Below are 26024 nucleotides of genomic sequence, written 5' to 3' on the forward strand. Positions count from 1 at the left end.
ATTATGTTCAACAATTCGTTGAGCCTCGGAGATGGAGGGACCAACTAAGGATTTCAGGAGAGAAAATTGATTCAAGCTTGTCTCATTTTGACTACACACATAAATATGTTGAGTACCTACTTTGGAGAGCCAATTAGAGGAGAGATGGTATGGGGCTGAGGTTGGTACTCATATTCGTGACTTGAGGTTCATCCAGAGGACTTTGGGAGGCTTGGCAAGGCATCTACCCAATCAATCGTTTGGGGTCAAAAATTGCAGTCATCTTCTGGTTCCCTAGTTGTTAGTGATGAGCCATTGACATAGATCAAAGCTTTTTATCATTACACAGTGAGGACATCCCTATCTAGAGGACTTAGTTTTGCACCGATGTGGATGGGCTCCGAGATCATACCATCCTTTATGGGATGGGGATATGTTGTTTTCAATGGATGGAGTTTGTTGTTGCAAGTTGGCATAAGAGTACTTGCAGAATCAATACTTCCATGGTGGTTTAGCAAAGGATGGATATCTTTGGTATGGTACAGACACTGGTGGGATTTCTTGTCCCTGTAGTACAGTTGGACTTCTTACTCATGGGCAATTGGTAGAGTGTACAAGGAGATTTGGTCTATTTGAATGCCAGATATCCTTTCTAGCTCGTGATAGATGGATGTGCCCCTTGTTTATACTAGGATCTAGGTGGAGACAAGTTTAGCAGTGCAGGTTGGATGGGTCCCAACATATTGATTCACCTATTACACTATGATGATGTTGGAATTTTGATAGCACAGCTGACGCCTTGGGTTATTTTCCTTGGTTGGCATGGGTTTAGGATTGGGGATCTCGGCATACTTTATTGGACACTCTTTAGGGTGTTGTAGGATCCTTTATGTGCATCGAGATTTCAGCTTTGGATTGCGAGGGAGTTTTGCACTACGTACTTGGTGTGGTTTATCTGCAATTTCATTTATGATTTTCATGTACATGGTTTCATTAGATGCACAATTCAAAGTGTTGAGTTTGGCCAGTAATATTATTGTCACTTCTACACAATGTAGGTCATTCTAGCACTTCAGTGGTCGTGTTTCAGCGAGGAATATTTCCAATCTTCCATTGGATTTCCAATTTAGTAGAGTGTCCTTGTTGTGGAGATTGCCTAGGGATAAGCAATTTCAAGGAGGGTGGACTGTGATGTCCCCATTTTTTAGTTAAATCAAAGTTAATGCATTTAGCCTATCATTGGGTCCTTGTACGCTGATACTAGTGATTAGAGGAACTTGTTGCGGAGTTATTTGGATCTCTAGCAGCCAATTGTGAGTGTTGGCTCCATTTTGAGGGACTTACTTAAGTCAACAGATGATTCCAATGAGCTCATATGTTAGACAAATTATATGATACTTTCAAATATTAAACTAAGTTTTGTTTTGGACTCCAAGATTCTTGGATGGAGCATCTATTTTAGTAAGTCACCCAGTCAAGACCATTCATCAACTTTTATCATCGGGATCAAATCCTGTGCTATCAGATTTTCAATTCAAGTGTTGTTAACCCATTTTCCCAAGTTGGGTGTAACATAGTTTGCAAACTCTATGAGTACTCCCCGAGTTGTCAAGTAATCTTTTTTTTTTGTTGGCCGAGTACCCACAAGTTTAACTCTCGTGTTTTTATAGACAAATAAAACCATGGGCAAAAATGTCGATGTAGATAAAATGTTGGTTAAAATGTGTTTTTCACATGCTATTTTTGCTATATAAACATGCATTTCTCTTTCAAGATGTCAACTTTTTATTTAATACATTTTGTAATTGAATGTTACAAAAAAAATTAAGAGATTCTTAGCTTTAATTCTTTCTAAGTTGTTGAGTTTTCGCCAATATTTTGCCAAGTTCAAAATTTTGGGCTTGTCAAGTACGCTTTGAGTTTGACTCTACAAACTATGGGGTACAGTATTGGTTATAATTTAAATATATTTACTAAGGTTACTATTTTAATTGAAATTGTTTCTTGGGCACCTTACTATTATAGCTCATTGGAATCGAGATGACTAGTTTTAAATCATGGGCACATGAAACAAGGACCTTGTGAGTTAGAATATCATTATATTAATGAAAAGGTCATTTTTGGAGCCATAGGGGAGTTTAAATTAATAAAGTGACTTTATTATTCGTCAACTTTAAATTATAACATAAAGTTGCTTTATGAGAAATGAAGCCTTTTTAGTGAAAAGTGTAAACATGAAGTCCCTAGTCATTTGGTGTAAAGGAGAAGCCATTTGAATTGAAATATTATAAAAGCAAGCTCTTGGAGATGGATATTCATTCTTGAGCATTTTATTATTTGGTGTTAAGTAGTTTGAGCCTCGAGGGTTTGAGCTGAAGAAATTGTGAATTTATTCCAGACTTTGCTTGCACTTTGAATTGGTTTTCAATTGCCAGTGAATTGTGCTATTTTTTTGTTATTGTTTGGGATTGAATTGATCCATGCTTGGAAGGTGACGTGACTGCAAAGGTTATGGCTGTGAGTTCTGAGAATTTCAGAGGCATTAGCATGGAGTTAGGCACCAATATTTCACATAGACAACACGGTGATAATTCAAATAGACAACAAGGTGAAGGGATGTGATTATCTATAGAGCAGCACCAACCAAATTTTCACAGCATCGATAAGATTGATGGAGGCATTGTGGTGCATGAAAGACCTGCATTCACAATTTCAGACCTGTGTTTCATTTGCTAAAGGGTCCATATCTCTGCTGGGCAGATTTATGATCATTATTCTTCATTATGGGAACCCAATGTTGCATACCAGCATTACCAGATTCTTGCAATTTGAATTTTCAGTGTGTGCATTGTATTTAGTTGCCATCATTGTCTTGGTTTGCATAATAAAATATAGAAGGAAGAATTTGCACTTTCAATTTCCATACATTGTTATATATTTCATATTCTGAAAAAAGCAAAAAAAAACATATATTTGAAAAAAACAAAAAAAAAACATAAACTTTCAAAATACGAAAAATTTCATTCTTCAGCATAGTTGACCGTGAGCCAGCATGGCTCATTACAGTGGTATCAAGGCTTGCATTTTGAGACAACATCTTAGTGTGGGATATTGTAATATATAATATGAAACAGTGATACTCATTTTTTACATCAAGAGCTCCAGCACTATTACACCCTGACTTAAAGGAATAATTCCCAATGCCAAAGCGTGGAAATTTTTGAATGGCAACCACCTCCAGACACCTTTCAATGATCCTCGCTGCACTGACAAAAGCAAGAGTGTGGAATTTGTTGCAGGCAGAGATGCCAAACAGTCAACCAAGAATTTATCAACCTTGCCAGCTCTAACTTCAAATATAGGAATGACCCAATGCCTTAGAGAGTTCCTTATCTCCCATATGCAGAAGCAAATTTTTTAACAAAAATTAAAGAAACTTTAGAATTCAACAAATGTTAATGCTATCAACACAATCACTCCCCAAAATTTCCACAGTAACTTTCATATTATATCCTTAGGGTTTAAACAATTTCAAAATCACTGAGTTGGGGTTAGGGCACTACACAAAATATAGATATTTAACAGAGTGAATTTGCAATGAACTAGCAGTGAGCCAAAAACAGACTTCAGATCACACACATCTAGGTAAACAAAGTGAATTGTAGATCTCTGATATACGTTTAGATTTAACTTCAAGAATGACCACACAACAAGGAAACACTGCAGCAAAATAGTCTGATTCACATTTTTTGAAATAAATAAAAGCCCACAAACCTTACAGTGATGTTGTAATAGCAGTTCTTGTATAAAAATCTGCCAATGGCAGTTTAGTTATCATGTGGTAGCATCTAGGGTCTAATGTTGACTCATTAATCTTATATGGCGCCCTAATTCTCCCATGATCTAGATACAAACTTAATAGATTTGGTGTCATTGTTCCCATGGAACTGAAAAATATCTCACAAGACCTCCTTGTGGACACGAAAACCCTCATTATCAAATCCTAAACATGGCATGGGATACCCTTCTAATATATGTTCTGATTTATCCTTGTGCCACTCTTTCTGAGGCTGCTAACAGTAAGAGCTTCAAGACTCCACATCAGCTACATCTGCACCAACCAAAGCCTTATAAAAGTCTCCACCAGCTGCAGATTGCTCACAATGAGTTGAGTTTGCTAATATAAGTGCCCAGCAAGTGACCCAGTGGCCAGCTGCTAGGCCAAAAAAAACTCAATTACTTCAATCTAACAGTGGTACTCAACCTGCTAACACAACTAGATTACATCTGCAATTTTTTAATCATGAAATAGCAAAAAGGAGAGTAAGCAAGATTCCATTTCATGATTTCAGCCTAGCCTAGGTAGGCGCAACTAGAGTTGAGTCCCAGCTGACCTGCTAGAGAAAACCCTAAACACTCATGCCACATGCAATCAATTGTGTCCAGACACCAAAAAACAAATATATACGTACCTGGACAAAGGCATTTTAACTCTAGGTTTGGTGCCTCATTTTGAGGCTCAAGTTTTACTTTTTTCTTTGTTATTTTATATTTATTATTATAATTTTTATTTTATTTTTTTTGTAAACATGTATTAATTGATGTATCTACATGATGTTAAAAAACATCTTTATTATTTGTATTGCTCTGTTTCTGGAACTCCGATATGCAAAGGTTTTGTTGGCCCTTATCTGCTACCTTTTGACAGTAAAGAAATCATATGTTGTTCCTGATGTAACATAAACAATGCAATTATGTTTATTGATTAATACAAGTTATCCCAATTAGGTGGTTTACTGAGCAAAACAAAAACGTCTTTTTTAGACTGGAAGTTGGCTGAGCTAACTGTGAAGGAACATAACACTCAACGACCTCATCTTCTGGCAAAAAAGATATTCTTTAGCCTTGAAACTGTAACCTCACCACAAAAAGCCATCTATTTTAAAGTAGAGTGGAGTTGTTGGTGGGCTCCGTGACATGTAGAACACCACTTCAGAGAACTTTGATAAAATCAGAATATAAAAGACAGCTTCAATTAAAATAGAGTTCCCTCAAGGTAATGAATACTATTATTCACCAAGACATTCACCATGCACAAAATTAAAGATCTGATCTACAGTGGAGAAATCATTGTCAGTTGAAGTTGGCAATTCCATCCACCTTGACAGATCATCAACTACCTTTAGCATGTGGCATTGATCAATAATCATGTTTCATTAGAAAAAACACCATATTTCCTTCTCTTATAACAATGTTGTATGGAAAAAATAAGAATGGAATCCAATATGACCCAAGACTTAGTCAAGATGTTCCTAAGTTTCCAATTCAACGAGTGTTGATTTTTTAAACACAATGTGGCAACCATTAAATCAACTTTGATTATAATATTATTTAAGTTATGAGCTTATACCATCGAGAGAATAAGAGGCAAAAATGTTTCAACGTCCATTTTTTTATTAGTCCCAAGGTGAAGTTTTCTTGCCACTGTTTTTTTAAGCTTATTAAAGGAATCATGTATGACACAGCTGGCAACTCAAGGGGCTGGGATCCCCACAAGAAGCATCATCAAAATTTGATTTCCACAAACTAGGCCCTGGCAAGGCCAGTAACTTGGAAATGAGCAATTGGCAAGTGAGGAAGTGGAAGGGCAAAAAACGAGAACCCTTCATTTAATAGTCCTAACCCACTTCCCAAAAGTCCTAATATATAAATGATTTATTTATTATTCCCATCTTTATCTCAAATGATTTAATAAATTTTGTCCCACCTTTTACACCTAAGAATGCATAAAAAATTAAAAAGTCCTCTTTTTTCACTCCATCTCATATGCAAATAACCAACATCCAAAAAATACATAAAACAATTGAAAAAATCTCTGTTTAGATCCACTCCTCATCTCACAACCACTTAACTTGATCCTCATCAATGATCTCCTATCTGATCTAAATATTGTACGATCCAATCCCAAACCTAAACATCCACTTACCCACAAGCCATTTTTAATATAGAAAGCTGGTGATGCAGTGTCATGCTGCTGCTATGAACAATCGAACAACTTCTAACAGGAAATCTTAGAGCACAAGCACCTTTGTGGTGCAACAGAAATGGTTTAGGAGAAATTTGTTTGATTAACTTTGGAGTATTTTGTTCATTTTCCACAATTTCTTGCTTAAAATAAAGTGTTAGTTTGATTGAAATTTGTTTGATTAACTTAGTAGTATTTTGTTCATTTTCCACAATTTCTTGCTTACAATAAAGTGTTAGTTTGATTGAAATAGTTTTTACTCTTTAGGGCTTTAATCTTGATTTTATTTCATTTCTGGCTGTAAACAGAGACCAATACTGAAATATGGTACAATTCTCTTGTCTGTTGTTGTTCCCTCTCTTTGCTTTCTTATTTGCTCTTTCTTGGACACCATTTGGCGCTCTTGCTAAGTTATTTTTCTTCTCTGTTGTATCTTACAGTCCCTTAGACCCTTTGTTAGTCTCTTATTGGACATTAATATCATTATCTTATCTTATCTACATGAAATTGTCTTTCTCTACCTAATCCTTTTCCCACTTACATTATGTTCTCTTGATACTGATGCATAACTAATAAATTATTCCTCCTTATCTATATCTTGATGTTATACTCGAGATAAAAATACATGTTGGGCAGAGTACTTTTCTGCATACAAGTAATGAAAATATATTACTTTACAAACATCAGTGTGTGTAAGTCTTTGAAGATGAACATAAAGCGTCCTTTTCACTATGCATATTCAAATGACTTGCATCACATTGTTCATTTCAAAAATTTAGAAGAAGCTATCCAAACCATAGATTAAGTTCTCGCCGAGAAGTGGCAGATATCTCTGCTTCTTGTGAGAAGTTTCACAAAGCAAGAAATAACAAGGTTGTCTTCTTGCCGAGAATTCGAGCCAAGAAGTCCTGAACTTCTCGGTGAAAAGTTAGCCACTTCTTGCCAACTTCTCACAATAACTAGCATACTTCTCGCAGGTGGCAGCAGTAAAACTGTGACACCCAACGAGTTGCCTATTTTGTATTCATTTTGCATTTTTTAGCATTTGGAGACAAGAAGAAGGGTTTTGGAGGAGAAAAATGGTGTCTGGCAGTCTTCTAGATGAACATTAAGCATACTTTTCACTATGCATATTCAAATGAATTGGATCACATTGTTCATTTCGAAATTTTAGAAGAAGCAATCCAAACCATAGATTAAATTCTTGCCAGGAAGTGGCAGATATCTCTGCTTCTTCCGAGAAGTTTCACAAAACGAGAAATAACAAGGTTGTTTTCTTGCCAAGAAGTCCTGAACTTCTCAGTGAAAAGTTGGAAACTTATCGTGATAACTAGCATACTTCTCATGGGCGGCAGGAGTAAAACTGTGACGCCCAACAAGTTGCCTATTTTGTATTCATTTTGCATTTTTGAGCATTTGGAGAAGAGACAAAGGGTTTTGGAGTAGAGAAATAGTTTTTGGTAGCCTTGTAGATCGATTAAAAATTCCCAATATTTTCCCAAGAAGTTACCAATTTATCTCTGATATTCGCCAAGGAAACTTTTTTTTGCCTCAGGGATATGTGGCAGAGAACGAGATGCTATGAACCAAACAACAATAAAATGTAGAATGTCTGTAAAATGTCATAAAATAGATTGTGGAATTTTCTATTATTGCAATAATAGAAAAACTAGCAAGATGAATGGGCAACCATATGTAATATATTATATATTGATTATATTTCTAGATGAGCCGACTATGAATGCGCCTGTCAGGTCCATTATAAAAGAGCATCAGATATTTTGCTCATCAAGCATTGATATAACAAGGAATCAAATACTTTAAAAAGACATGAGTTGCTTTAAAAAATTTAGAGAATCAAATATTTCACACAAGTTAAGCAATGAAAAAATAACAGGTAATAAAATTCCAAGCCATTTTTGTTTGGTCGTGGCCAATGTACACTAATAATTCAGAAATATCAAGACACGCAGAAACAAACATACACTTCCAGACAAGGAAATGGAATGAAATTAATTGTATGACAGAAACTATAAGGAAAGAAATTGCAATGCCTAATTAGGACTAATTTGAGTATTTTTGATGCATAGTTGAGATATTTTAAATATATATATTTGTTAGATGCAAGGAGATATGTATCTTCAAGCTTCAGGGCATCCCTAATATTTCTGACTGGTGCTGAATTTTGCTCAAATTCAATGTCTTCCTGCCCCAGAAAGATAGGAGATGGTATCATCCAGAATAAACCAGGGAGCATTAACAAATAGCAGAGGCGTAGAAAGCTTCTATAGAATGGATATAATATGCAAACAATCATTCTAAGCCAAATAAAGCATACAAAATACAACAGATAAACTGCTATTTCACATTAAAGAATTGCAGATTTTGCAATTGGAGGTTCAGTGAACTTACCAAACTCAATAGAACATTGAAAACTCCAGCCATTGCAATGACACTAAGAAAACTGCACCAAATAACAACAAAGAAGGAAGTTGTGCCCAAGCGAATTACAGAGCCAAGACCTCTGAGACTGCAGTCCAGCCACAACACAAGTAATAATAAAGATAACTTTCCAAAATGCAGAAGCCATGAATAAACAATGGGCCATGTATGATGAATCCAAGACATCACAGAGTCTTTTGCTTGAAAAGCACTTGCAGACAATGCTATTAGTATGGGTTTTTGCTGCTGGATCCACTCTGAAGCTTGCTCAAACCACATGTAAGCATGTGACACTCTAAAATTTCTACCTTCATTGCCATTTATATGTTCAGAGCTTCCATTTATCCCATTGACTATGCTTTCTTCAATTCCTGAGTGTGATGAACTAGTAGATTGGGTTGATATATCTGGGCCACAACTTTCTGCATTTGTCATCCTCTCAACATGTTCCGTAGGCTCACCAACAATGCTTCCATCTGAATTTGCAACAGGTTCTTGCCCTTCAACTTCTCCAGAATTACTTACCCCATTTGACATAGAATGAGTAATTTTTGTCCCTGATTCCCTAGACATTGCAGGCTTTCCCTTACTTGTCTTCGCATCTGTGTGTCCTGCAACCTTTTTACCATTCTCTGAACCTCCACTCTTGTGTGATTTCTTTCTAGAACTGCCGTTCTGTTTTCCTCGGAATTCACTATTCTGAACATTCTCTTTGTTATAAACAGGACTCTCAGATGTAACTGAGGTTTCAGTCCTCAAGCCCTTATTTTTTAAGGGCATGTCAGCTGATTCTGGAGATGCACCTATATCTACTGAGACATTCTTTTCAGGTCCATTACCACGCAGGTTACCCTTTCTGGCCATGAGGCCTACAGCTTCAAAAACTTCGAGCTATCATATGACTGATTTGCCTCTACAGGCTTCTACAGCTGCAAGAACTCTAAATTTATCTATAACAGTCCACTGTATTGTACGGATCAGAAACATTGACCCGTTGAGCTCATATCGATCGCATAGCTAGTAGAGATTTTTCTTTTTTATAACTGCTTCTGTCATTTGAAAGGAGAAATGTTGCAGCAACAACAATATAAGGATCTAGCTCGATATCTTGTGTATGCTATCAACTCCCATTCTCAAAAGACTGAAAAGAAACATACCAATAAAGGATAAGAAACCTGAGTAAATTTTAAATTTGATGGTTCTACATTATATATATGTAAAACCAAAAATACTGAAAGAATTTCTTTCATTTTCTTCGGCGTAAACTAAATAGCAATAAAAAAATGAGCAATTTTACCGGAAAACACATAATCAATCTGCACTTTAGTCAATTAGAACCCATTCTATCAACTGCCTACTCGTAGGCCTACTCAAATCCGCATAGAGTGTATGAAAGCCTTTCCATTATTGAACTAAAAATAAAAAACTGACCATCAATTAGATGTACTGACAGTGCAGAAAGAAGAACATGACCTTACCATCATCACAAAAAATCCATGCCAAAACTCCCACCCACTAAACAAACAAACCAAATTTCCCTTCCCAGTTATTAATTTCCATATTAATTCTGTAACCACATTTTTTTGTTCAAAATTCCCTTGGACATCACACAGTAAAGAATATTGCCCCCTTTTCTCCCAGAGCATTTACGACTACACACAACAAATCTTCCCAAAATCCAGAAGCCTGATCCAGCTGAAATGTAAGCTTCCAGATCAAACAGTTAGAAATAGGCAACTTATAGATATCAGATTACAGGATACTATAGAAATACACAAATCTTTTATAAAAATAGATTCTTCATTCTTATATTATTTTGGCCTTACTTTTTCAAGGCAATAAATCATCACAACGTATAGGTCTACCACCAGAGGAAGACAACTTATAATTCTTATTGACAGCATTTCTCAGATTCATTTGACTCTTCGTCCACCATTTGTCTGAAATAACCACATAGAAAATTAAAAATTACGAAAATTCAATTTTCAAAAGCCTGTTTACTGTACAGAGCTAAAGGAACTGACCGTATAGAGAATCAAATGAATTGAAAACGTAGTCACGCCAAGTACATTGAATCAATTAAACGTTTGTTACTCAGGACAAGACACTGACCGAGTACAAATATCAACTTACAAGTTGAGATTACTGATCAAAAAACATTAATTAGGAACAATCAGTTTCTGACGTAATAAATTTCTTAAGACCTCTGCAGCACAAAACACGTATTTAACTGTTCTTGCAGCAATAGCAAGACCAAAAAAATCAATTAACGCTTCAAAAAATACCAGTCAAAAGAAATAATGGTGATCACTTAATTTATTTGTTCTTTATTTTTTTAATATTTTGCTTAATACCTCCGCAGAAGCACATAGCTTTTCAAAAAAAATGCTCTACAAAAAATCAATCATGTATGATTAAACATTTTCTTTACATAAAAAGTTTCAGAATGCATTTCCATTTTTTGAAACCCTAGCTGGCGGCGCCATTAACAAGAATACCCATTCAAAAAACACACGATTGAAATCCATACAGAACTTCAAAACCTGCAAACAAAATCTGCCAATAAAAGGATTTTATGGTTTCAATATAATGAAATTTTGCAATTATTTACCTGTAATCACAAGCTCGGCCGAAAAATATTATTATGTTGTTGAAACAGGGTTGCCATGTACAGATGCGTGCTAAAGCAAGTGAAGCGTACACATTTGCAATGAAAACATTGCAGAAAAGTTGCTGTAATTGAGGAACTTTGTCAGGTATTAGTAAACACACTGGTCATTCGCAAAATCCTTATAACACATCGTATCGATTTAGTTTTTATTTTATTTATTATTACTATTATTTATTTTTCCTTTTTTCCCAAGGCAAAATAAATGAACCACTGTATTTGGGACATTCACGGGTGGATATTTGGTGGCCCACCTAAACACAAGATCAAAGTATTGCTGTCATGTGTTAGACCGGGGGTTGTTTTTTGAAGTTTGTATTGGATGTTTTATGTTTTTTATTGGACTTCACATCTATAATGGTGAAAATTTCTATGCCCTTTTCTCCCTTTGTTTTGGGCACTCCTTTTGTTGAGTTTATTTGATCCATTTGTTCTTCTATGTACTCATTAGTGCTTGAATTATTGTTTTTCATTGAGAGGACAAATACTTTGATGTGAAAATTTCTATGCACTTTTCTTCCTTTGCTTTGGGCACTCTTTTTGTTGAGTTTATTTTGATCCATTTGTTCTTCTATGTACTCATTAGTGCTTGAATTATTGTTTTTCGTTGAAAGGACAAATACTTGATTTTTAATAAAACAACAAATATTTTATGTAAAATTACGACACCATAGAAGTGAGAAAAGTAAGAAGAGGGTTTTGTTCACAATTTATAAATTATAGTTTTTTTTTTTTTTAATTAGTCAAAAGGTTTTATATTTTTTTGAGGGCAGTGACTAATAATGTTAAGTGTTAATACTTTTAAGTATTAAAATATTATGTGGTTAGTATTGTATAATTTGGATTAATACATTAGATCATTTTAAATGGGTAAATCGCATATAGGACTTGAGGAGAAATCAAAAGGATGTTATGAACAAAATTATATATTTGAGTTTAGATTTTTCTAAATGAATTATTGGATGGGGACAAGTGTTCAAGAACTAAAACTAGTAGATATGCATATGTATATATAATCCTCACACACCTATGTATGTGTGTGTACCATCTTAAAATTGCTTCACTGTGCAATTCATCATCTAGCTAGACCTTATTTTAGCATAATTTCCAATACTCCAACCCTGATTTCACTTTTCATTTTAGGATCCCTCTTCTATTAGGAGCCTTGAGCCAAATTTATATGATTTTTTAGGGGAATAGGTTGACTCGTTGAACCGATTCCTAAAAGGCTCCCAGATTTGAGGCTGTCTCAACAATTGAGAGAGAAATTTGAATTCTCGTCGACCCTCTTCAATTTTTAAGCTCTAAATGTTTGTGAAAGGTATATAACAACCCATCTCTACTCAATTGGGGATCCAATCATAAGAAATCAAGTGCTCTCCTACAACTCACATCTCAAGCATTATAAGGAAAATCTCGAGCATTGGGGTAAAATTATGACAACTCAAAGACAAATATTCAAGGAAATACATTATCCATTAGATATTTAATTAGAGATTAAACACAACTTAACAATATAGACATTATGAAATGAAGCAATACAAACAATAATAATAAAATTTTACTTTTTTGATTGATGAAGTTTTTGATATTTATTAAGGTGAAACATATTGCAAAAATATAAGACCAAACAATTTAACAAATACTTGAGCAAATCAACGAGTGATTTTCTTGTGCATTCTAAATTTGAAGGTATGGCTTCCTCCTTTACACTTTTAGGTAAAGAAAGATGATTCCATTATATTGTCGAGGTTATTATAAATTATGCTACCTTTGCTTATTGTAGTTTCAAAGCTAAGGAGGCACCAATTGCAATGAGAGTTGGGATGGTTGAAATTAGAAAGAATGAGAAGGTGACGTTGTGCTCTAGTAATTAGAGTGATTAAAGAAGAATAGTTCTAAAGAATGACCCAACGATATTAGGGTCAAAGTTGAATCCATTAATTATTTCAATGTGTTCAACACATTGTAACATTGAACAAGACTTGACTAATTTTGATTGTGATAATTGTACATTTTCAAACATACTTGTGTTAGAATGGGCAGAATCGAAGGAACTATAAGGGTTGAACAATTTAGGTGAGAAGCCCTAAAATATAACTTTTGGAATTGATAATAACTTACAGAAGCTCTTTTTTTGGTTTCATATGTTACAACCACTTTTGTCTTCTTCTCTTTTAATAGATTAGTCTTTACTTGAGACATTGACAACAATTTTGTTCTAGCAATAATAGGGTAAAGAAAACGAGACTTTGTTATAAAGAAACGATAGGGATGGATACTTTTAAATGTTTGGAATTATACTTTCAATTTTGTGTTCATAATTTTTATATGTGATTTATTAGGTTAAGCATGATGGTGTCATTGTATTTTTGGGGTTATGGTAAATCATGCTACCTCCAGTTATGTAGTTTCATAGATAAGATACATATTCCAATCAAAGTTAGGATGGGAAAATTTGGAAAGAAAGAGAGTGGTTTCGTTATGCCCTCCCTATTAAAGTGGTGAAATAAATAGAGTTTATAAGCATGCTCTCACAAAATTTGGGAGATGGATGAAGTTGTTGATTAGCCAAAATTTCAAGGATATTATGATATTGTGTAGGATGACTAATGTCAATTTTTTTGTCAGCATAGTGTGATTGATTTAGAATGAGGGAATTAGAGAGAACTAGAGGTGGAATAATTTAGGTGATAAGCCTTGAGATAGGACTTCTAAAGTTGATACAAGCCTTTGGAGGATCTCTTTATGGGTTTTGTGAGCTTTGTAATGAAGTATATGCTACCTAAATATATGAGCTAAAGATCCCACTCTTAACTTCTATTTTAATCTTAGGTATTCACATGAGACATGAAAAAATAATTTGCCTCTAAAATAATATTTTGAAGAAGAAGGGATTTGTGTGGATCTTGAAGCTACAATTATGCCCAAGATACGTCCAACACAAGTAGATAACAAGTGAAAACATTGTCAATTGTTCAGAAGATTAATCTATGCAATGAGCTATGAAGACATTGAACTATGTTGAAGTTGTAATTATGATTCAATAAATGCATGTCTTGAAAAAATCTATAGCAGATTGGTATTAACTATGACATGATGTCAACTACAAAAATGACATGTCATTTATGCATCATCCACAAAAGAACATCGTTGTCTTTAAGAGTTTAAGAACTAATTATTAAAAAAGATGTATTATGTACCATGCAACTATAATTTTATTACTAATATGTAATAAATAGTTTCTAAACAATGTTATTATTCTATGGTATTCATTTGTAGCAAAGAATTACATTTAGTAAGCATATTTGTGTAAAAAAAATTACAGGTAATTGATTGAAGCCTAGATTATTTTTTATTCATTTATTAGCATTGTTAAGTTTATTATTATTATGTGTTAGTCTCGAGTAGATTTGAACCCAATATCTCCATGGTGAGAGGCTCACAATTTACCATTGTGTTGTAGGCACTTGCCTCATATTTGTGTAATTATTAAAGTTATAATTAAATATACAAAAAATCCTTGTGTGTGTGAGAGAGTCTATATAAGCAATTATGACAACCATGACTAACAATACATAAATATATAGAAGTCATTTGAAACATTAGCTATATAAAAACATATTTAATATCAATTTAACCAAAAAAACTCTAAATTTATTTTTCCATTCATAAATGATTATCCAAATTTTGAATATCACATAAGAATTGATAGTTGACTTAAAGATGATGATCCAATTGCAAACTATCATTTTAAAGCAATATCAATCAGTTTTGCTTAATTGGAAAGGGTAATGACATGTCCTTGATTATGTCATCCACTAGATTGAGATCCCTAGAAGTGCAATAAATAAGAAAGGGTAATGACATGTCCTTGATTATGTCATCCACTAGATTGAAATCCCTAGAAGTGCAATAAATAAGGTATCACATGGGGATTATACCTAGGACAAATTTGATGATATGAATACCCTTTAATATTTTATCCTAGAAATCAAAAAGATTTGAACTCAATATTCACACTCTTTCAAAACTATTAAAGTTATGAATAAGTTATTATATCCTCTTAGTTTTAAATTGTCACCAAATTTTTTGATCTTCAAAAAATAAGGTAATTATTATTGTTTAACTATAAAATAGAACAATAAGGTAGATCTAATATTTTATTTTTTATTTTTTATACAAAACTAATCTACATGTAATTGGATAATTTCTTGTCTATAATAAATTATACCTAATCATCCTATGGAAACCATGGCTTGCAACATAAGATGCATTTATTGTCTATAGGTTAGGTAAGATGACTATATCGCATGGACTTTCCATTAAAATTTTAGCCTTGAAATCTCATTCACAACCCCGGATAGAAGAAAATCAAGTTTTGTGGCCAGATGTAGGAGATGAGGAGTTTATAGTCAACTTAATTATTCATCTTATGATGATTGACAAAGACACCTTTGTTGTCACTCAAGGATAAGATGACATTCTAGATGTTATCCTTTCTAATGATCATGACTAGACTCCTCAAAATTGTGATGAACCTCAATATCATTTGCAAACTATTTTTTCACTTACTTCCTCGTCACATTTTCCTACAACCATAGATTATCCACCCACATTTTTTTCCCAAGAAATTTACTCAATGAATTTTCTTGATATTGTTATGCTATAGATGACCACAACAATTGAAATAACCCTAGGAAAGGCTCTAAACATAAGCAAAAATCTTACAAATACCCAACATCATTTTCATGAGAATATAGTGATATGAAAGGTTTGGATCCAAAAATATGCACCTGTATGATCTATATTAGTCCAAATCACAAGCTTGTAAAACAACCTCAAAGAAGAATAAATCATATACTTAGAGACATCGCTAAAATATAGTTGCCAAAACTCTCAAATGCATGATTAATATATCCTATCTTTGATAGTCAATGGGCCTCGCCCTTGTTTATAGTCCCTAAGAAAGTGGGAAGTGGAGAGTTTGCATGTATTATAGAGAGCTTAATAGTACCACTAAAAAGGGTAATTTTCCATTGCTCGTTATTAATCAAGTGTTGGATAGTTTAGGTGGGAAAAAGTACTTCTTATTTTTAGATGAATTTAGTGGATACAATCAAATAGGGATTGAACTAGAGGATCAAGACAAAATAAAATTCACCTGCCCATGGGTAACATTTTCTTACCCAGTTTTGCCATTTGGTTTGTGCAATGCACCAACCACATTTCAAAGGATTGTAATCAATATATTTTCTAATATATCCTCTGAATGCATGGAAATCTATATGGATGACTTCACTACATATAGTACTACATTTTAAAAGGAACAAAGTAATCTAGAAAAGGTGTTATAGTGGTGTCAAGATCACAATTTATCCCTCAATAGTTAAAAAAAATGTTATGTGATTATGGAAGAAGGTGTAGTATTGGTTCATTTCATATCAACACTAGGTATACAAGGAGATCCATCTAAGATTGAGGTCATCACTAACCTACCAGTAGCTACAAAATAAAAATATGTCAGAAGCTTCCTAGGACATGCAAGATACTATAGAAGGTTTATAAAATACTTCGATCAATTAGAAACCCATATCTATAACATACTAACTCGAAGGAGGCATAATTTCATTGGAATAATGAATGTGGAAAAGCCTCTGAAAAATTAAAGGAGGTTATTACCTTAACACTAGTGTTAAGAGGACCAAATTGGTCACTGCCCTTCTATACACACATTGATGCCTTAGATTGTGTTGTTGGAGCAAACCTGGGACAAAAGGAATAGGTGGTATAACATACAATTTAATATTCCAACAAGAATTTTGAAGGGGTTGAATTCAACTATACACTAACAAAGAAGGAAATGCTTAAAGCCACCCATGCATTAAACAAATTTAGACATTATATCACTTGGAATAAAATATTTGTTCACATTGATCATGCAGTCATCAAGTACCTAATGAATAAGCCTTCCATCATAGGAAGGCTGACAATTTGGTTACTCCTTGTATAATAATTTGATATCATAATTGAGGATAATGCAGACAAGGCAAGTATAATGGTTGATTTCTTGCCAAGATTACAAGTACCTGATGATCTTGTAGCCATTAATGGCAGTTTTCTTACTGGGCACATTTTTTTGTTTTAGCGCAAAACTTGTGGTATGTTGACATAGCCAACTATTTGGCCATTGATAAAACAACAATCTATTTTTCACTAAGAGAAATAATGTTGCTAGTAGAGAAGAGTTTCAACTTCTCGTGGATGGAAGGATGTATGTTTTATAGATGACTAGATCAGGTGATGATAAGATGTGTTTGAGAAGATGAGACTTATGATACACTTCATAGTTTTCATTATGAACTTGTGGTAAACATTTTACATCCAAAATGACAACCTTAAATATTTTAAACACATATTAAGAGGTGTGATCATTGTTAAAGAATGAGGAGACCTACCAAATCAGATAAGATGTCCATTTTTCCTTAGGTAGTGGTGACTCCATTTGATAAATGGGGATTGGATTTTGTGGGATCATTTGAACAATTTTATCAAGTGACAAATCATACATATCAGTTTGTATGGATTATGTTACCAAATGGGTGGAAGTTAGGCCTATTTAGTATGCATGAGATAATAAGGCAATTGAATTTATCTATGAGAAACTCTTTAGAAGATTTGGGGTTCCCAAGGAAATAGTGACATATCAAGGCACACATTTTACATTAACATTTATTTTGCCTTGGTGAATGAATACAATAACATACATAGGAAGACATCTCCATATCATCCTCAAGCAGAATGACAAGTTAAATCAACAATAGAGATAGAGTCAATCTTGACAAAGACAATAGCCATCTACAATAAGGATTGAGAAAATGGGCTATAATAGTCTATATGGGCCTACCACACAACATGGAAGACAACTACATAGTTTACATAATTCAAATTGGTGTATGGGAAAACTAGTATAATGCCCATTGCATTTGAACACAAAATATTAAGGACAATACTTGACTTGAATATTGATTTATCTAAGACACAAAGGGATAGAATAATACAACTCAACGCATTAGATGGGTATATAAAATCAAATTATACAACACAAGGATAATTTAGAAGCAAGGGAAGCAATGGCATGACAAATTCATCAACAACAAGAAGTTTAAAATTTGAGACTCAACCTACTGTATGATTCCATATATTAGCACACACTAGAGAAATTTCAAATATGGTGGTTAAGGCCCTATGAAGTAACCTCTATGTATGATAATTGTGTTGTACAATTGTCAAAAATAGATATAATTTGATTTAAATTCCTGATTAATGAGGATAAACTCAAGTCATACAAAAATTCATATAATTGTGTGGAGTTCCTACAACAATTTGTATTAGCACAAGCCAACACACCTCCTACGACAGAAGAAGGTGGACAACGTGTCCGCTCTTCCCACCTTGACACTCTTATTCAAGGAATTCATAATAAAACTTTCACATCATGTGAAAGTCTTTTCTCCATAATAAATTTATCCACACATCATTATCTATCTTCCATGACACCACCTTATCGACATTCCCACAATTATTTCAATGGATGCAAGTATGAAGCATAAATTCATAATTATGAAGAAATAGGCAAGTAGTGCACAACCCTCATCTATTGCATTTAATTTTTATTACTTTCACTTTAATAAAAAATGTTATGTATTCATCAGATGCATGTTAACATGACCCGTGCCAATAATAGAGGGACCTATTGTTCAATTTAAGTTGGGGGGAGGAGAGTTAGTCTAGTTAGTTTTTTGCATGATTATGTGTCAAGGTGACAAGTGATATGTGATTCGTGACTATTTATCATGTCACATATAATGATTTTTTTTAACATCCTTGATACAAATAATTAATTTTGAAAACAAGTTGATGTGATATAACAAGGTAAGGAAATCTAACATGCATGTACTATTTCAAAATCCAAAAGATTTCCACATATATTAAAAGCAAATTAGGCTTCCTTCTAAACCGTCATTTTTAAAATAAAAATACATAAGAATAAGAGAATTACAAAAGTGTTCTACCTAGTCAAGTTATCCATTTATCCTCAACCTGGTTAATGTCCATTTGTCCTTAAGCACTGTGAAGTTAGTCTTTCATGATCATTCTACCCAAGATTTGGGAATGGACGAGGAGTTAGGGATCGTGATACATAAAGCTTTTGGCCTCAATGTGTGGTGACCTAGTCTGTCATGAGCCAACAACTCATAATGTTATACTATCATATCAAGCATGTAAACCAAAGTTTGAGGGACAAGGATGGTTGAATTACTTACTCAAGCTAATGAGTTATGATGAATAAATTACCTTCCAATTTCTTCACACTCAATGCAATGGGAAGGTTAGGGTAAAAGGGTTGAAGGTAGAATGCAATGAGGAAATAATTTGAGGTGACTGGATTACTAAGGGAGGGAGAAAGGTTTATAGAGACTTAGGACCTTGACTCAAGACCCCTATTCTAGATAAGATCTATTCAAACTACATCTATGCCTATCATTAGAGGTCAACACAAAGAAAGTCACCGAGAGAACCTCAATTCTAATTCCCTACATGCAAAGTGTTATGTATATCATACAATATTGGACTTGTAAAGGCATAACATCTTATTTGCACGATATGCACTTCAAGATATCAAGTCACCTAAGATGCAACAACAAACCAATGAACTTGACAAACTTCATCCACAATTTTCTACTCCAAAGAGCATCTCAGGTGCAAAAAAGTACCCCTAGTTATTGTCTCATCATTATTTGATAAAGTTGATAGTAGAAAGGTCACTAACATAGGTGTCTACAATTTCTTAGGATGTATTTCATTCTCTTCATAAGTTGTTTGAGAAAATATAGGATCACAAGGGACATGATTATGCTAAAGGGTTTATACACCATGAGGGACTAAGAAAATCATAGAACAGCTCACACCCACAAATACACCTATGGAAGAAAACCCTGATGAAGAACTTCTTATTGTATTTGAAACTCCTAAAAACTAGTCCACCTGTTCATCCTCTACCCATGGTGCACAAAAGTTTCCTTGTGTTGGAATACACAAAATTCCTTAGACACCTATCAAAACTAAGGCTTTCAATTGGCAAAAAAAAGGAAAATTTGTAACCATGTAAGAACCTTTAGAGAAACAATCTATTTATGCTAGAAAGTCCCCTCACAAAGGGATAACATCTCATGAGAAAGCCCTTGCAGCCTCTGCTCAAAAAGGAACCTCCAAAAAAAGAACAAATAAGGGACCTACTTCCAAAATCAAAATAGAAACTTCCATAAGGAGAAGTGATAGATTGAGATAAAAGCCTCCAAAAGACACCATTTTCCAACAAACCCCATGCATTGACATTGAGTCCTCAAAATACATAGAGGAAAGAATGAAGATGTAGAAATAGGATGGGGAACTAAAGGATAGGATGAGGGGTGTTTCCATGGAAGGTAATGTTGCACAAGAAGGATTGGTTAGTTTTGTGGGTGTAATTCAAGAAAGTAAGGATGCATTTATGGAAGAAAAAATAAATAAGGATATTTATCTCAGTTTGGGAATGAGGAAGTAATTCAACATCTATTCATGACCATGTTAATAAAGACAAAGAAGATCCTTATGAAGATGGATTCTTTGAAAATAATTATGTTAATGTTGTCAAATAAGAAGTTCCTATGGTTGAAAAATGATTATGTAGATAACATTGAAAATAATATTTAAAATGTGGATGGCTTAGATCACCTAGTTGTAGCTTTTCAATAGTTGGGATAAGTAAATACAAAAACTTTCATAGTGGTGTGGGTAGGAGGATTATTTGATGAGTTTTGGCAAGAAAATGTACCAATTGATGATGAAGGAGAAAATGTACCTACTGATAATCAAGGTCCTAAATGACCATATGATATATTAACTACTCTAGCTGCATGTTTGAGTCTTCGCCCAGATACATTAATACAAAAGACTATGGGAAATTGAGAAGAGAGGTTCCAACAACATATTGATGAACACTATCAATAGTTGTGAGAGAAGGAAAATGAAGTTCAAATTTTAAAGGGGAAAATCACACAATATACTTCCATCTTGCCTAAGTCAATGAAGTGTCGACCACTAGCAAGGGCACATGTATACCTTGTACCTAAAGGAGCAATTTCTTAATTTGAAATTACTAGGGTAGTGCAAGGACTCAATCCTTCTATTGAGACTCCCTACGAGTTTTATTCTACATTTCAAGCTTCTCCACCCACCATAAAAAAATCTACAATGTGTATTGTATCCTCACAATTATGTTGCTCCACATGATACTACTTGGACTCCCCTTCTGCACGTGGAAGATGTCTAATTAAGATCTTTTATGTCTTGGGTTTAGAATGAAATAAGTAGGGAACAACATGCATGACCTTGTTGACATGAGGAAGCATACACATTATTAACCTTAAGAGGAGAAGCTAGTGATGCTCGAAGGTTATATTATGTCTGGTTAAAACTTTTTGTTGGTGAAACAAGATGACGAATTGAACCAAGAAGGGTAGAAGCTTACATAGGGTATGGATAGATGTAAGTTAATGAGATACAGTTGGTGTTAGGTGCAATAGTACAACAGTGGAATAGTTTGCCTGACAATTTGAAGATATTTGAACCACACTCCTATCATTACTACATAGTGGTTTTCTATAGAGCTCCATGGCACATCATTTTGGGCAAATCCATACATCAATAGTGGTTGCCCTTGAAGTTATAGCCACCACTTATATCATGACCTTTGTTTAGTATGGAAAATGATGTGAAATTCCATGATATGAAAGAAGAGGTGGATTGGTGGGAGAAGTTATAGGAGAGAAAAGATTATTGCTAGGGCCTAACCAAGGGAGGACTAGGTCAAAGTTCCACTTTGGATTTCAAGATGAATGTTAGGATTAGGAACTTCTCAGTTGTTGGAGGAGCATCAAGGAATTAAGTGATGGGAAATGATGTAGCCATTTTATGGCCTAAAATGATATTATTTTTTGATGCTAATAGTTCAAGACTTGGATTTTTACCATGAGATCATAAGGACTCTTTTAAGAATATTATAGGCCTAAAGTACTTAAGCATATGTTTTTGTTGTGTATGGACATTAGGAAAAAATCTACTCATTATAAATAAAATCCACGATGGAACTAATTTCTTTTATATTCTCTATGTGTCTAAGAATGGTTGAAGTGTGAATGAGCTCCTATAGCCAAATGAGTTATTTTTCATGCAACTATGGTTGAATGCATAGTTATTTTTATTAAGATAAATTGATGAATATTATGTGTAGTGGAGGGCACAGATGCTTCTGCTATTGACCCTCGATTATAGGACCAAGTCAACCATGCAAGGACACACAAATAAATAGGCAATAATCTAGCTCAAAGATTATTGACACCATAAGATCTTTGGACATCTTAAAGACCATCAAGAAAGTAGAGGGACGACTATCATAACTGTACAATTTGCTCACTACTACTTGTGAATGAGACAACATGGGACGTTTCAGCTAGTAGCAAATCTAGTTAGGGATCGACCTATATTTTCTCCCTCGCATTTAATTCAAAGACTTGTTCTTTTTTGATTGAGACAATTTGTAACTCATTCGACTAGAGATATCTAGTTGTTTTGGAGCAGGTTAAGATTGTTGAGTTATAAATAAATTACCACTTTTAGTTTTAGAATAGAGTGGGAATAATACATAAGTCAATTGTAATGTGCTTTTCAACAATAGGGCTGTAAGTTTTCAATTTATCATGTAAGATCAAATTTCCAGTTATGAATACAATGAGCATATTTGGATTTTAGTAGTTTATATAGTAAATTTTGGTTCGCTCACCCAAGGAGGCCCACTTGGCGAGTGAATATTTACATTTCCTACTTTTTATATAAGCTATTTAGGCCTTTGTTATTCATGTAGCCACTAGGTAACTATGTCTACAAGCAAGTTAGGTAGAGTAGATCCCTACCTAGACACTAGATTTTGTTCAAGCAATTTGGAATAGTTGAGCTTTGAGTTTTAGATAAAATAGAATTACTTGCCAATACTTTATTTCTGCAAGTTCATTTTCAAGTAGAATAGTGACGACACAAATAGTGTCTTAGTGCACATACTTTGTTGCACCATTTTAAGATTGTCCCTGGGTTTTTATAAATGAACCTATAATCAACCTCGTGATTGCTTAAAGGATGTCCAATCCATAAGGATGATAGAAACTATCCTAGTTATTGTCATGATTAAGTAGGCTAACACCTGTTGCAAGTGTCTTTGAGATCTCTTGCCTTAGGTATGAACTTAATCTTAGTTATATAATTAACATATTAATTTATCATTTTCTTCTAAATAAATCAATATATAATTTTATTTGTTTAATTTTTTAGATGAATTAATCAAGAATATTATAGATCTAAAGTACTTAAGTATACATTTTTGTTGCATATGGACATTAGGAAGAACTTTTCTCATTATAGATAAAATCCATAATGGATCTGATTACCTTTATATTATTGATATGTCTAAGAATGGTTGAAGTGTGAATGAGTTCCTACAGCCAAATGAGTTATTTTCATGCAACTATGGGTTGAATGCATAGTTATGTTTATTAAGATGAAATGATGAATATTATGTGCAACAAATGAGATGGATGCTTGTACTACTAACCCTCGATTGTAGGACCAAGTCAATCATGCAGGGACACAAATAAATAGGCAATAATCTAGCTCAAAGATAATCAACACTGCAAGATCTATGGACATGTTCAAGAGTGCCAAGAGAGTGGAGGAACAACTATCATAAATAGGCAATTTACTCGTTATTGCTTATAAAATGAGACAACATGGAGTGTTCTAGTTGGATGCAAATCTAGTTGGGGATCGACCTATATTTTCTCCCTTGCACTTAATGTAAAGACTTACTCTGATTGAAATATTTTTTCTAAGAGAAGTTGTAATGAAACTAACTACTAACCCATTCAACTAGGGATGTCCAACTCTTTAGGAGTTAGTTAATATTGTCATGTTACAAATAAGTTTCCAAGACTTCTTTTAGTTTCATAATAGAGAAGGAATAATACATAAGTCAAATGTAATGTACTTTTCAGTAGCAAGGTTGTAAATTCTCAATTTATCATGTAAGATCAGATTTTAGTTATGAATACAATGATCATGTTTGAGTTTTTGTAGTTTACATAGTAAGTTTTGGTTCGCCTACCCAAGGGGGTCCACTTGGTGATGTAGTACAAGGCAAGAGAATCCCCAAAGGAGTTTTTCTATCCCCAAGCAAATAACCACACAAATATTTAGATCCAAAATAATGCCAATTATCATAATACAATCATAAGATTTGCATCCAACATGCCTAATTGCAAGGCCTTCTGAGTTATGGCCAAATACATTAGCAATTACAATAACAATTCTTCAAGACCTAATAAGATCCAACCTCTAGCCATCCCAGACTCACAATCCAGTACTAAACCCTAAGAAGAATCTAAGCTTATGCTCACAAGTCATGAAGCAACATTCTTCTTTTTCCAAGCTCGCACTTAGCTACGAGCTCTACTAAATTTCGCTCCTCTTGGTTACTCCATGCTGAACTAAATGAATAAATGATTGATGAGCACCTATACTCATTGCTCGAGAGTCAAGGAATTTCTACAATTTGGAGCTTTCTAGATGTTGGTATCTGTTTGTGAGATATCTATTTATACTAAACCAACCAACAAGTCATCCTAGCAAGTTATATTAAATAAACCCTCAAGCCACAAGTTCTCTTGGCAACAAGCATTAAATACATTAAATAACTAAATACTTGGGATAAGCCCCAAGTTTACAATGTGTAACTAACTCAAATGACAACATAAAAGTATGTGCACTTAGACATACGTCCATGTTCCATCCAATGATCCAAATCCAAGAGTGTACATGTCAAACCCCTCAAATTTGAGCTCATGAATACAATCTCCAAAGTCTATCATAAAATCAAGAACACATTATCAACAACCACAAAAAAGGCTAGATAACTCCAAGATGATTACTCCAAACTTTGTGCACACGTAGGATAAGGTTTCCCAATATGTCTCCAACAAATCCCCAATTGTGTGAACCATAACTCCACAAATCCGAGCCTAATTCCCCTGCATGCAGGATTGTTGATTACCCCAAGATGCTCCTGCATCAGACACCCCAACTGCGAGGAAAAGATGTTCTTAATAGCTAGCAAAATATCTTCTAGGGTTTAACACATGAACCCCAAACTGGTTCTGCACATACATGTCCTCCACCACATCAAATTGCAAACTCTTGCCTCTAATCCACTTCCACAACTCTTTTCTTGTAACTCTCATCTTCAAAAATATATTTCATGTACCGCAGGTTTGTTTTCCATGCCAATCTATAATCCTCTGAGAAATTCTCAACGCAACTCAGCTACCAGAACTAAGGTTCTTCCTTCAAAGCTTTACATTCTACAAATGAATCAAGGAATGCTTCCTTCCACCCTTTTCAATAATAAACACATTCTTGACACAATCATGTCTTGCTCTACAATCATATGCTCTAAGAAGTAATATGTGACAAGATCTCATGTCCACAATATCACATAACACTTGATCCAACATATGCCCAATCTAAAAAATCAAAAAGACACTGCTCCCTTACTTCCAAATCATGTTCTTCTTGAAACCAACCAATCCTACAAGATAAGGATGTCTTACTCTCTTCAAACCAAGTTTCTGAACCATCTCCTCAAAAACTAGGTTATTAGTATTACCACCATCCACAATCACACTCCAACATTTCCCTCCAGATTTACAACGAGTCTTGAACAAATTTACTCTCTGACAAGTTTCCAATGTCTTCTTACCAAGA

General features: G+C 34.1%; 1 protein-coding gene across 4 annotated transcripts in view; it reads right to left on the reverse strand.

The window, feature by feature from the left end:
* Positions 1-11258, reverse strand: part of LOC149579656 (Chaperone DnaJ-domain superfamily protein) — a 65854-nt gene extending 54596 nt beyond the window's left edge. For 2 of the 4 annotated variants that reach the window (XM_089786429.1, XM_089786405.1), the window contains exons 1-2: positions 11058-11258; positions 8417-9587 (exon numbers count right to left, since the gene is read on the reverse strand). In XM_089786429.1, coding sequence (XP_089642555.1) covers positions 8417-9310 — 894 coding nt within the window. In that variant the 5' untranslated portion in view covers positions 9311-9587; positions 11058-11258. Of the gene's footprint in view, positions 1-8416; positions 9588-9743; positions 9859-10272; positions 10387-11057 lie in introns of all 4 variants that reach the window. The other 2 variants (XM_089786424.1, XM_089786416.1) reach the window with 2 other exon arrangements.
* Between the last annotated feature and the right edge of the window lie 14766 nt (positions 11259-26024).

Source organism: Cupressus sempervirens, chromosome 1 (assembly GCF_028749045.1).
Source record: "Cupressus sempervirens isolate cs-2001-9-10 chromosome 1, ASM2874904v1, whole genome shotgun sequence".
NCBI lineage: Eukaryota > Viridiplantae > Streptophyta > Pinopsida > Cupressales > Cupressaceae > Cupressus > Cupressus sempervirens.